This window comes from Heterocephalus glaber, unplaced genomic scaffold (assembly GCF_053883595.1).
Source record: "Heterocephalus glaber isolate CG9 unplaced genomic scaffold, H.glaber_assembly_v1.0 deba00001561, whole genome shotgun sequence".
NCBI lineage: Eukaryota > Metazoa > Chordata > Mammalia > Rodentia > Bathyergidae > Heterocephalus > Heterocephalus glaber.
Window position 1 is genome coordinate 4,951,764 of NW_028258349.1, and position 12,965 is coordinate 4,964,728.

Here is a 12,965-nt window from a genome sequence, read left to right on the forward strand (position 1 = left end):
GTTATCTGTATCCTTCTCTGCCTCCCAGCAGAAAGAAAACGTCCATGTCCTATAAATTCTGATACAGTCTCTACATATAATATGCACTTTACAGCTTACTTAATTGGCCGATGTAACCTCACATTCCTTCAGCTGTCAATATTTTATGGCTTTAAGTGCTGAACCTGCCATCTTTTAATCTAACCAGAGGTAAGCCTTAGATGTAGTGGTATCTTCCAAACCCAGCAGTGAACATCTGAACCCAAACTGTTCCTAGCAGCTCTTCTTAGGGCCAGATATGGAGATTGCCCATCTGCTTGGTGGCAGTTTCCCTTTTGAGTTTTACCTGGCCTTACTGAGAAACAGGTAGAATTTGTGAGCCTCACTCAGGCTCTCCTTGCGATCCTTTGTAAGCTCCTTCAAGTCATCCCAGGCCTTGTTCAGCTCTGCTCGCTGTCTCTGCAGGTCCCCAGTAGCATCTGGGTGGGACTCACTGAGCCTTTCTGCTGTTCCCACCAGCATGATAACCTGGGAAGGGGCAAGAGATCTGATAAGTAGCCTAGTGCAGCACCTGAATCTTAGCAAACAAAAGAATCCTAAGTCCTTGGAGTCATCTCCCCAAGTAGACAGCAGTAAAATAGTTAATCATATCTTCTTAATCCTTCATAAAATAGTATCAGCCTTTCATTTCACATAGCTATGAAGTATTCAAGATTGACCTAACCATTCTTCTTTTAAAAATAAGGAGCTGTGTGGGAAGAATGGTTAATTGACTATGCTGATTACTGGCAACATCAGTTAGAGAACCCAAGGGTCCTGATTCTTCATGTCAGGATCTTCATGTATCTTTCCAACATAGACAATTCTGTGCTTCTTTTTGTTTTACAGCTGTATCTTGGCTCCAGTGTTTTTTGTTCTACATGATAATGCCAAGCTGTATCTTGCCTCCAATGTGTCTAGAAGGCTCCAGATTTCACTTTGGGGTTTGGATTAGGATTAAACTTATTCAGTTTTGGGTTGAGGAGACACCACACGCTGCTCAGGCACAGGCTGGACCATTCAGTGTATGGATATTTGTTCTTTCTCCTCTACCACTGAACTCTAACTACTTGCCCAAGTCTGATCACTTGATTCTCACTAAAGAGACAAAAGGCCATAGGTATCTCACTCAGAAGTCCAACATATTTTCTCCCATGTTAGTGGTCATGGGAGTTACATCCTTTTAGTGGCCTTGCTTCAAGGTACTAGAGAGGAACAAATATGGTACAAGAAAAAGTGATACATAAAAATGAGGAGGCTGGAAAGAGAAACCACAGAAGGGGTGTTGTTATCAGTGTAAAAATAAAGAAGAAGGTATTAAAAGAGCTTGGAAGTTCATGTCTCACCTTCTCCTCCAGGGGGATGAGGTCTCTCTCAAAGACCTCATGCTGGCGCTGAAGGGCCTGAACACTGAGCAGGTCTGAGCCAGGGTCAGAAACCCTGAGGGCCTGGCATTTCTTCTCAATCTGCTCTTTCATGTCATCTGCTTCTCTGATATATGAGAGAATAAAGATCTTAGGAGTAGTGATGTGTATCAGAGGTAGACTAGCTGGGCATGCAAGAACTCATGTACACCTCTAACTTCACCACCACCATCATCCTTTATTACTCTGAGACTCCTTTAATCATTGCAACTTACCCTTATGGTGCCCACCATACATTTCAAAATATTGGGGTTCAAAGAAGATAAATATTTCTCAAGTTAACACCACTTCCAAACAGTGGAGACCAAGTTTAAGCCAAGTGAGCAATGTGTTTAAGCATCACATTCCAGGGCTTTCCATTTTAAGCTAATCTAACCAGACAGACCCATCTGATCTCTATTTTCTCTTCCCTGAATCTTTAAAAACACATGTAGACACAGGAACATCTTTGGTTTCTGTTTTTATAATTTTTATTTGTTTACTTATTTGTATTCATATGCCTATTTCTTAGTGTGGACATGAGCTTGTGAATGAAACCTAAAAGGACAAAGAAGCTATAGTCAGATTCAATGTGATGTTTGTTGCCTTTTATTGGCTGCTTCTAGTTTATGAACATCATGACTTAAACCTGTTTATAATTCAAGTTTAATTCACTATCATGAAAACATATATAACTATTAATTATGGGCCAGGGCTCAATCCAGGCATTAGAATGATGAAGTTTGTTGTCTTTGTGCATACAATGTGCAAGTGAGGAATCTATTGCTGAAAAACTTGATCCCCATTAGCAAAATGTCACTGACTCAGGAAGAAATGTTAAACTAATAGCTGTGATTCTGCCATAGTAACTAGGTTTGTGAGTTCTTTATGTAGATTCCAGCACTAATTTTTGTAGCTAAAATTCTTACCTGTGGAATACCTGGACAGCATGGGCACTGCTTAGCAGTTGTTGCTGCTCATCTGCAAGCATCTGCAAGGAATCCCAGCGGGTATTCAATTCCTAAAGGAACCAGGCAAATTGGACTTTAGACAGACAGCTCTCTCAGATGGCTCAATAGTATTTATGACTAGCTGGGATTTAAATTATTGCTTTCATGTCATTTTCTTCAGAAATTGTATAACATTACTTCTTTCTTGGATACCCTGAGCTTGGGCCATTTTTATGCCAGTGTAGCTGAGAAAAGGATTAGTTTTCTTCATAAATGGATGTTCCAGGGTAGAATGAAAACCATTCGCCTTGGAGCAAATCAATGCTTACTGTCACATCTTTGTTAATTTAACAGAGACTACATTACTCTGAAAATGAGTAAAAAAAATGTTCCTTTTAGAGTTAGAAGCTGGCACATTCCTCTAGGGAAAACATAACTTTCTACATTCTGAACTGAATGGAGGTAGTGGTCTCTCCTACAGCTGTACTTTCTGTAGGGAATAAGTATATTATTTTCATGCATATTCCTTCTCCGTCTCATTTAGTGACAATCACTAAAGAAAGAGGAGAGAAATTCATCCTCACTGGCTTTTTACAACCCAGAGAAAGACTGGTGTTTTTATTAAAGTGCATCGGTTGTTTGTTTGGTTGTTTGTTTTTGTTTATGGAATCATAGCTCCACACACAAATCAAGTGAAGAATTTCCTCTTTCTCATTCTCTTTATTTCTTCTTTAAATTCTCCTTCTCAGTATGTTTATCAGAACCTATCTCTTCTAGTAAGCTCTCTTGATTAACTTCTTCCCACTGGCATAACTTCTTGATGGACACTTTTTTGCATCCAAGTATTTGAGCCCTGGACACTGTGACAGTGAGAAGGAGGTGAGTATGTGTTGTAATGAAAGGATTCCATATCATTTCATGTGTATGTGTTTCAAAGTTATAATTCAAAAGTTGTATTTTTGGTGGAAGGCCTCCACCCTCCACAAAAATAGCCATGTGAGAGCATAGAAGATACTTGACAAATGTCAATAAATTAACCTGCTTTTTAGTTTACTTGGACAATAAACCTGAATTAATTTAAACTGAATTAAATTTACTTAGATAATAAAAATGGCTCAACTATTTGGACTACTGTCCTTGGTCTTTTCTCTGATCAGCTTCATACTGCCATGACCTTCCGTGTATCCTAATTGATCTGAGGTATACCACTGGTGATGAGGAGAAATACAGGGAGTCTTAGTTACCTGCCGGGCATGAGCACCTTCTGGTGTTAGAAGTTTCTCAAATAGCAGTTCATCAGCTACCTTGTTGATTTCCCTTAGCCGAGGCTCATTGGTCTTCAAATCCTGGATGGAAAAATTTGTCCAAAGTACTGTAAACCTTGTTCTCAAAAATCTGGCATATTTACCTGTCCATCTTGGTTCCCATTTGGCTAAGCATTGTTAAAAAATATTGCTGGCCTCACTTGCAATATACAAGCTGCTTTCTTCTTAATTGCCACTGGAAGAATATGTTAAACCCCAATACCCAGGGCCCACCTAAAGCTTTCCAAGAGAACTATTATTTTTCTGGAGTGTGCAGCACATTTATTTTCTTAGGTTTCTTAAAATCTTTCCCTGAATTAATTAATACTATCTGAGAGATACACACCTGAACTGTGTAATACTATTTTATATCACAAAAAAATTCCTCTATCTTCATGGCATTTCATTGACTGAGTTACAATTTTTCTATCTTAAGGGATGTTGGAAAAAAAACTCCCTCTATCCCTGAGAAAGTGAGAGAGGTAGAACTCCTTATATGGAGAGATTTTATATTTTTAAAAAGTGAGATTGTATACATATATAATCTTATGTATAATATTTATATATAATTTTACATGTGATATTTATATATAATTTAATATATAACACACATATATATATATATAATTCCCTGTAGAGAATACAATAAGAGAAAAGAAGAAAGAAATTTACCCCATGCTAGTTAAGATAATGGAGTAATTGTCAAAGAAGAAAGGATGATGAAAGGTTTTCAGGTAGAGAGACATTGTCTGCCTATAAACTCAGAGCATTCTTTCTACCCCAAATATAGAACAAAGTTCCACAACTTTCCATCTCAACTGGGCAGATCAGGATTTTGGAGTGGCAGTGACCATAGGCTGCAAAGCTAGGATACTGCTTCTTCTGCAATTGTCTTCCAGCTATTAACAAGCACAGCACCCAGGGGAAGATCCAGGCCATGAAGCTGTCAGTAGGTTCAGTAAGAATAATTAATGAATATGAAGTAAAGTGTAAAAATCATGTCAGAGGAGACACGAGATCTAAGGAAACAGGGACAACCCTCAAAACGGTGTCTAGAGAAGCTTCCTCTTCTCACCCTTTGGAACTCATCACACTTTTTCTGCAGCTCCCAGACATCATCTAGCTGAATTCCAGTGTTTTCTGCCTTTTTCTCTTGGATCCACTCCAGCATATCTCCTGCCTCATAAGCCAGCCGGAACTCATTGTAACGTTGCAGTAGACGACGTCTCTGTTCTTCTGCCCGATCAAGGAGGGTGCCGTACCTGGGCAGGAAATGAAGAGAATGGGAAACATGAGATAAAAGATGGAGAAAATACAGAGGTCAGGCAAGGTGAGAGAAGTGGAGGGTGAGAGGGACAAAAAGGAAAGGAAGAAGTTTGAAAAGAAAAGTGAAGGTGAAGAAGAAATGAAGATGGAAGAAAAAAAGGCATTAGGAGCAGAGAGACATAGTATTACATTTAAAAATAATAAAAATTCCAATGTCTCAACAATATGTCTGGCAACATCCTTTCCCCATTCCGTGAAGTTCAACTGCAAACTGACTACTGAATCAAAACAGAGAGAAGGAAGGTCATAGAAATGGCAGAAGGAATTTTGATAGCCTTGAAGGAATACTAGGCAGGGAGTCAGAAAGACAGTATCTCAGCAACTAGCTTCATAGTTCTAGAGTTCCCTTTCTTCACATAAAACCTTAAACATTTGAAGGATCCTGTTTACTTCCAGTCCTTAAAATCTGTGAATTTTCATCCCTAACTGAACAGACACAGAGTCATGAATGAGAGCTTTCAATCAGGAGAAAATATTTGGGGAAACACTGTCCAGTCCTCCAGCCTCTAGAACTTACAGGTGTTCAATCTGCTCCTGGCTCTGGGCTATGTTGCCTGGCTCCTCCCGTCGCCTCTGTGGGAGCATCGGGAGCTCATCTGGGGCCAGTTTCCTGACATGGTTCGCTGGGACAAAACCCTGGTGATCATCAGCTTCAACCTTCCACCAGTCCTGAAGGAAAAACAGATTCCCTAAGCCTTGGAAAATCCACAAGCAGGAGAGATTTTTACCAGTCCCTAAGTCCTTAGGCACAGGCAGAAGCTGGTGGCCAAGAAAGGCTAACCATTCCTTATAGAGGAGCATGTGATTTGCACATACTAGAAGGAATGAGTTTCAGAGATTGCAGAGCAAGAACCTGAAATCCACTAATTTGATGATAGATCCTTAAATACGGGGGAGGGGTGTCAAACCCCACGATAGTTATCCTAATGATGGGGCTCTTTGTTCACCAAGAATCCAGTGGGGCTTCTTGATGGTGGAACATCTGTGCATGACAATATGGCAGACAATTTCTCCTCCCTACACTACTTTTAGAGGTACTAAACACCTGAATTGCACCAGAATTCCTTAGTGTAAATACTTTATTTTTCTTTTTTGGAGTGCTGTTTTACTAACCATTCTACAGTTAATTTGTAAGGAATATGTGGTGAAATCAAGAGGCCTAGACAATGAGAAAGGGGACACCTACAAAGCTGATTTGATGAGAGACAACATGCCTCTCTTATAAAGCATTCAGTTATCTTCAGAGAAACTGTATAGCAAATTCTCTGCTTACCAAGAACTTTTTGGAGACTAGGCATTAGAATATTAAAAATAACTTCTTATGACAAATACATTAAAAATCCCAGACAAGATTTTCTCATAATTTTCCTGGGTATAAAGTCAAGTTGATAAAAGCCTTCCCTTTTATGAGGCTCATCCTAACCCTAGACATTGTGATTCTATCACTAGGAAGAGTGGCACAGAGCAGGAACAAGCAATGAGAGAGGAAGAAAGGAACAATCATACCTTACTTCTTTGATTCTTCATTGCTTTAACTGTGAAATTAGGATTATAATTCCAAATGGTATGTATAGGATCATATGCATAATATCTGGAGAAAATGTACTACTTAATAAATTATAAATTATTAAGGCATAAAGTGACGAAAAATGTTCTGTAGTCAAAGTCTGAATACCTGGCAGTTTAGGAGAGATGGCTGTGGAAGAATCATTTTGCTGATGAAAAGGAAGATAAAGGACAAGTCACCTTGTTGATGGAACTGAGCAGAGTTAAGACATCATTCTTCTTCATGGTGACTTCTCGAGGGCTACGGGCCTGGAAGTCGAATAAAGCCACTACTCTCACTTCTTGAGCAGCGTCCCCCACTGGTGCTGCCTGTTGTTGCTGGAAGACAAAATAAAACAGGAAGCAGATGAAGTTTCCCACTGGAAATATCTCCCTGTGGAGGGCAGTCCCCAGAAGAGGCCTCTGGCTGCAACCTCTTCCCTGGCCAGCCACAAGAGGGAAATAAATCAGACACACAAGCATAAGTATCTTAAGTATCTCTCTTAGATGAGAAACCCAAACTAGAAATATAGAGCAAAATAAAAGATAAATAATAGGAAGAAGGGAGATCCGTTGCAAATGGGAAGGGGAACAAGAGATGGGGGAGGGAGGAGAGAGGAGAATGAAATGGGATGGAAAAAAGAATTGAAGAAAAACTAGAAATGGAGCTTTTGCAAATGGGATTGGGGCCAAGAGTTGTAAGGAGCAGGGAGGAATGGGGGAGTAAACAGAAAAAAAAAGGAATTAAGATGTGTTATGTATGTGTACCAACTTGCCACAGTGACTATAATCATTATGTGCTACAAATATGTACAAATAAATAAATAAAGGCCCAAAATACAAAGAGGTGACAATAAGTGGTCTTCAGAGATACCGATGTACTGGAACATGTATCAGGCAGGATACTGGCAGTTTGGGAAATATGAACACAGAGTGAGCAAGCAAATATGCAGCTTGTAAGAAACATTAAACATTCTAAGCTACTCTTCTTGAAGTACAAGAAGTAATACACTTCTCTAAAGTCTAAAGAGATTATGTTTATCAGCATTTCAGAAAATTGTTACAGTGCAAGATTCACTGTGGCCATCACCTTCCCATTTCATTGGACCTCTACTAACAATTCTTCCTACTTGGCCGGCTTCTAAGTCATTATGTCAAGGAACTGGGGACCTCATAGAGTGTTTTAGGGATGGGTAGCCCACAACAAGGGTAAGCCCACAAAATTTTAAAATTGAGAACATAAACTGTATTAAAAACATCTTCTGTCTCACTTTTAGTAAAGAACTTGGTCCCAAGGGGGAGTTTTCTGAGTTTTACTTTCTGTAAATATTATATCTCTGAGAGAATGAGCAAATTACAACTTCTCTTCCTTAAGCAATCACCCATCCCTTTGGAGTTAAAGATAGATCATACCTTACACATCCTTTGATTTGATATCCTTCAATTACTGCTTCCTTATAATGTTTAATGCATAAATCTGTCTATTTTTCTACCCACCCTCTGTGTACAGCCTGGCAAAATCCCAGGCAGGAGCTCTAAAAATGTATGTTGACTCCATATACTGAGTCTATGTTTTCTCTATGTGTATGTGAATTCTGCACTTCTCATCAGAAAGAATCCTTGAGTGTAATAATTTGCCTCTCTTTTTTCTTCTTCCTTTACATACAGGAAACAATTTTCTATGATTTACTTGATTCCAATATCATCCCAATTCATAATACTCCCTTCCACCTTATGCCCTAGATGTTCCCACATTCTCAACCAACTTAATTTCCAATTTCCCAAATACACTTGATTGTTTTGTGCTTCAGTGCATTTACTCATGTGTTTTATTGACTAGAAAAACACTTTTCTTTCTCATCCACACTGAAAAGCACACTTAAATAAAAAGGAACTCAGATAAAATAGTTTCTCTTAGCTATGAAATTTTTTGTCTTCTAGTATTCTTATTTCAGGGAAACAGAAGGTTCTTTCATTTGGGATTCTTTTTTATTGTTGTTATTCATATATGTATTACATGCATGTATTGTTTAACATTCTGGTCCCTGAATTAACTGTAATTTTCATGCAAGTAGGATTATTTTTATTCATGCCTGCATATGGTAGACAAGTCATAAACATTAGTATAAAAAGACTAGAGAATGAAGAAAAAAAACTAAGAAGATTAAAAAGGAGCCAAGCAAACAGGAAGGGAGGGAGGGAAGGAGGAAGGGAGGAAGAAAGCAAGGAAGGAAGGATGGAAGGAAGGAAGGAAGGAAGGATATAAAAGAGGAGAGAGAAGCCAATACAAAATCAATGAACACATGATAACATTAATTGAAAGTTTCTTTTGAATTACATTGATGTTATAAAGATGTTACAGTTTCTGTCTAAAGGATTATAAAACTTAGTATTTTCTCTGAAATTGTTTCCTGGTTTTTAGGAAGTAACAATTGATAATAAAGAAAATTCCTTTGCTTCTGTGGCAAGAAATGTGATTCCTGTCATTGGTAAGTTCATCTTACCTGGCAGGCTTCTGCTTGATCCTGTAGTGCTTTCATACTGTTTCCAAATGCATTGAGATCCACCAGGAAGGCCTCATGCTTCTTGAGAAGAGCCTGAGATTATGGATAAGAAGATCATCAGAAAAGATCCAGTAGGACTAACAAACATACAAGGGGTGTGTTTCAACCACTATTATTTTGAATTATGCTGATTATCTTAAATCCTGGTAAAAGCTACTTTCCTTCTATCACAAAGGGTTTTTTTTAAAATCATGCTTCAAGAGTCACAAAGATTGAGTTAATAAACAAACAATTTCAATATATTTGCTAAGGTTGAGATTAGCTCAAATTTGTGTATGTTTTAACCAACACACATCATAGCTGAAAGACGGTGCTATTGCTAATGTTACTTTTAGGATAAATACTAGCATAACTTTATACAAGCCCGTTATTTCTAATGCCTAAGGTTTCTGAAATACTACATAGGCTTCCCATAGGACAATAAACAGCATAAAGGGGTAGGTATAAGGTGTAGTTATGATATTTGAAGTTCTTCTTGCCCCAATATACCTGTCTATGTAATAATATTTCAATAAAAAATTAAAATGCCTATATATTAAAACTATGGTTGGTTGATGAAAGTCTAAGTTTACTCTGAGAAGTTTAAAATGGGACAAAGATAACCATGGATCTTTGGTCCCAAGTTCTGAGTTTTGATACTAGAGAATCAGAAGATTTTTGTAGGATTGGAAAAATGTAGTACATCTTTGGCAATCCCTGTTAACTCTCAGGGTATTCCAGAAGATGAAAGCCCAAGGTGATCATGCTGGAACCCCCATATAACCAAGAAGAATGTGTAGCTGTCTCACAATCTACACAAACTTTGAATTAATAATTTGCCAGCATTTGGTGAATACTCACTAGATAATGTTCATCCCACCCCCAGCTCACCCCAGCTGCTTCTTCATCAGCCCCATAGTTGGTGTTGTCTACAATCAGCTCCTTCTCTCTAATCCATGCTTCTGCTTCATGCAGGTCAGCCAGGTATTGCTGGAAATGGACGTTAGCCTCAAGATCATCATGCCGCCTCTTAGCTCGTGCACAGAGAGACTCCATGTTCTTGTTCAGGCTATCAACCCGTGAGGCTATATCTTCTGCAGCAAAGTGTCCTATATGCAGTTGAAAAACAAGGTGAAACATATAGAAAGAAGTTGACCAACTTGACCCTTCCTTTTTCCATGACAGCTAAAGGATGTGTGGTTCTACTAATAGCTATCAAATCCATCTCTTCACTTGTCTTTACTCCTCCAAGGTCTCTTGAGGATAGACCCAGTCAACACTCCAGTGTCCTCCTGCTACCCCTAAGGTTACTTCTCAGCCTCTCTGAAAAATATAACTTGGTTGACATCCAGTGCCACTATCCAGTTCCTGCCATTCCTGGTGCTCATGCACTTCTATGAGAAATAGCTGGGAATTGCCCCCAATGGGGCAGAGATCAGGTTGGAATTTGGACCCACTGTTGCCATCCCCCAAATCCCCAAACCCCAGTAAGCTGTAACTGACATGGTTAGCCCTCCTGGAAACTTCCTCAAGGTGGAAGTTGTCTTATTTTAGTCCCTCCATTTTAGAGACAGGAAGCTGTCCGTCAAACTGCTGCTTTTCCTGATACACCTGCAAACTGTAACTAGGACAGTTGCAGCTCTCCTTTATGCCCTTCACCCACTTCAGGAGGTATCTGCCCTGACCGCAGCAGATGACTCTGCCTCTTCTGCTCTATATAAGCACCACTATATTAGCAGCACTCCTATTAAATTCCTTTCCTCGGGGTAGTCTAGGAGGGCTTTCTCTGGTGCACTGAACCTCTACGCTCCAGCACAGGCCCTCTTAATCTGCACATAATTCATTTCTCAAAAGTCCTGTAAATCCTCTCAGAATTCTTATCCTAAAAGCTATGGACAGAGTGGTTACTTAAAAAAAAATCTATATGAGCTAGAAACACTAGGGGCTGCTAGTCCTGAAGAGCTCCAGAAACAGACAACAAAGATTAGCAACCAACAAAGATCAATGGTGATAATTAGCAGATACCAACAGTTGCTACAGGCTTACAAAACTAGTGTTAACCACGGTGATCAGCAACAAACATGAGTGGAACCAATGGGAGCTACTCAGAAGTGCTCTGGATAGCTGCATAGGATTAGCTTCAGCTATTATGGAACTGATAGGGGTGGCTGAGGGTTCAGAGCTATAACCCTAAGGGACAATAGTTATAGGCATTCTGGGGCCCAGAGGGCTGAGGGCCATTGGCACTCAGCAGTCCAAGCTACTAGCAGAGCTGCACTTTTCCAATTTGTGATTTCTACTCAAATCAAGGAAAAATCCCTTTATTGACTTGCAATAAGTTGAGTATGACCCTCGTTAATATCCTCCATGATCTAATTATTTTTGTAACCCAGGAGGAATAAAAGGAGCCATGGGGATGATGTTACATTTAGCTAATGTCATGCTTTTCTTAACTTCCCTGGAAATGGGAATGTTCTTTCTGAGATAAAACAGCAATAGGTATTAATGGGGGATAAACAGATATATATGATGATGAGTACATTAGTGTAGTCTTAGAAATGCAGACCAGAAATCAAAACACACATGTGTGATTTATGGTCAGAGTATCAAAAGCATGTATTCTCTAGACTAAACTGTAAAATCAACAGATTTTCCTTTCTACCCTTCAGAGATTTATTATAAGAATTCATCTTTTCTAAACAACTAGAAATGAGAGGACAGACTATAAGATAACAATGGATTTCAGAAGAGCAAAGAAAGGGAAGAAATAAGATATGTCCTGTAATTATTATAGCATATGCCGTGGGCAGTTTTTGAATGCAGTGTTGGAAGTGCTAACTCAAACAGAATGCAGAAGAAACACTGAGTTGAGGAGACAGAGATCAGAGTTTGAGAAAGTCAAGACAACTAGAATTTGAGAGCTAAAGTACTAAAGAGGAGGGTGCCACGCTGAAATGGAGCTTCAGAAATACACACAGAGGTCCCTTGGGGTATCTGACTCCTTACTCATTTGTAGACAACAGGAAGACAGTGGTCAAAGAATACCTAGGTTTACATTAAACTAGAAATCATTAAAATACCCACACAACAAAGTGGAGGGATATTGTAACACATGAAGTAGAGTCTTTAGAATGTAAAATCTCAGTATTTGACTATCTCTAAATCAGTCCCAGGATAAACTCTGCCTTGGAGGAACCATAACTAGGTAGATCCAAGAAGTTCAATGATTTCAAAGCCAATGAAATAAAGAAAATCACATTAACTTATATTATAGTAAAGTTGATGAACATCAGTGAGAAAGAGAAAAACTTGAGTCAGGGAAAAGGAGGCATCACATATAAAGGAACAATGATAATAATTACAACAGACTCATCAGAAACTGCAAGACAGTGTAGCAGCATCTTTAAAGTACCAAAAGAAACTGTCAACTAACAATTTCATATGTGATAAAACACGTTTCAAAAACTAAGGTAAAATAGACTTTTAGATGAACAAAATATTAGAGAATGTATTTTTAGCTGATTTGCACTACCAAGATTGTTAGAGACAGTTCATCAAACAAAAGGAAAGTGAGGCAGATGAAAATACATCTACAAAAAAGAATGAAGAACACTGAATGTGGTAAAATATGGGCAATTTTTCTCATTTCTTAATCCAAAGCTAATTGACTAAAATTAATCAAACATAATGTTAATGCATTGTAAGGTTTATAATATATATAAAACTAAATGCATGATACCAATAGCAACTTACCATAGAGTAAAAGTCAAAAAATAGAAATATGTATTTGTGGATTTTAAAATAATATGATATTATTTGAACTTAGGTTGTCATAAATTAAAGATCTCTATTTTAAGTCCTAGAGCAATAGCTCTC

At 38.5% G+C, this 12,965-nt stretch overlaps 1 protein-coding gene across 1 annotated transcript in view; it reads right to left on the reverse strand.

Moving 5' to 3' along the window:
- The window catches only part of Spta1 (spectrin alpha, erythrocytic 1), a 77,562-nt gene that overhangs the window by 39,012 nt on the left and 25,585 nt on the right, over positions 1 to 12,965 (reverse strand). Inside the window, exons 20-28 of the mRNA XM_013077556.3 lie at positions 9,981 to 10,198; positions 9,051 to 9,143; positions 6,748 to 6,885; positions 5,519 to 5,670; positions 4,751 to 4,937; positions 3,616 to 3,717; positions 2,351 to 2,442; positions 1,365 to 1,509; positions 326 to 507 (exon numbers count right to left, since the gene is read on the reverse strand). Coding sequence (XP_012933010.2) covers positions 326 to 507; positions 1,365 to 1,509; positions 2,351 to 2,442; positions 3,616 to 3,717; positions 4,751 to 4,937; positions 5,519 to 5,670; positions 6,748 to 6,885; positions 9,051 to 9,143; positions 9,981 to 10,198 — 1,309 coding nt within the window. The remainder of the gene's footprint in view (positions 1 to 325; positions 508 to 1,364; positions 1,510 to 2,350; positions 2,443 to 3,615; positions 3,718 to 4,750; positions 4,938 to 5,518; positions 5,671 to 6,747; positions 6,886 to 9,050; positions 9,144 to 9,980; positions 10,199 to 12,965) is intronic.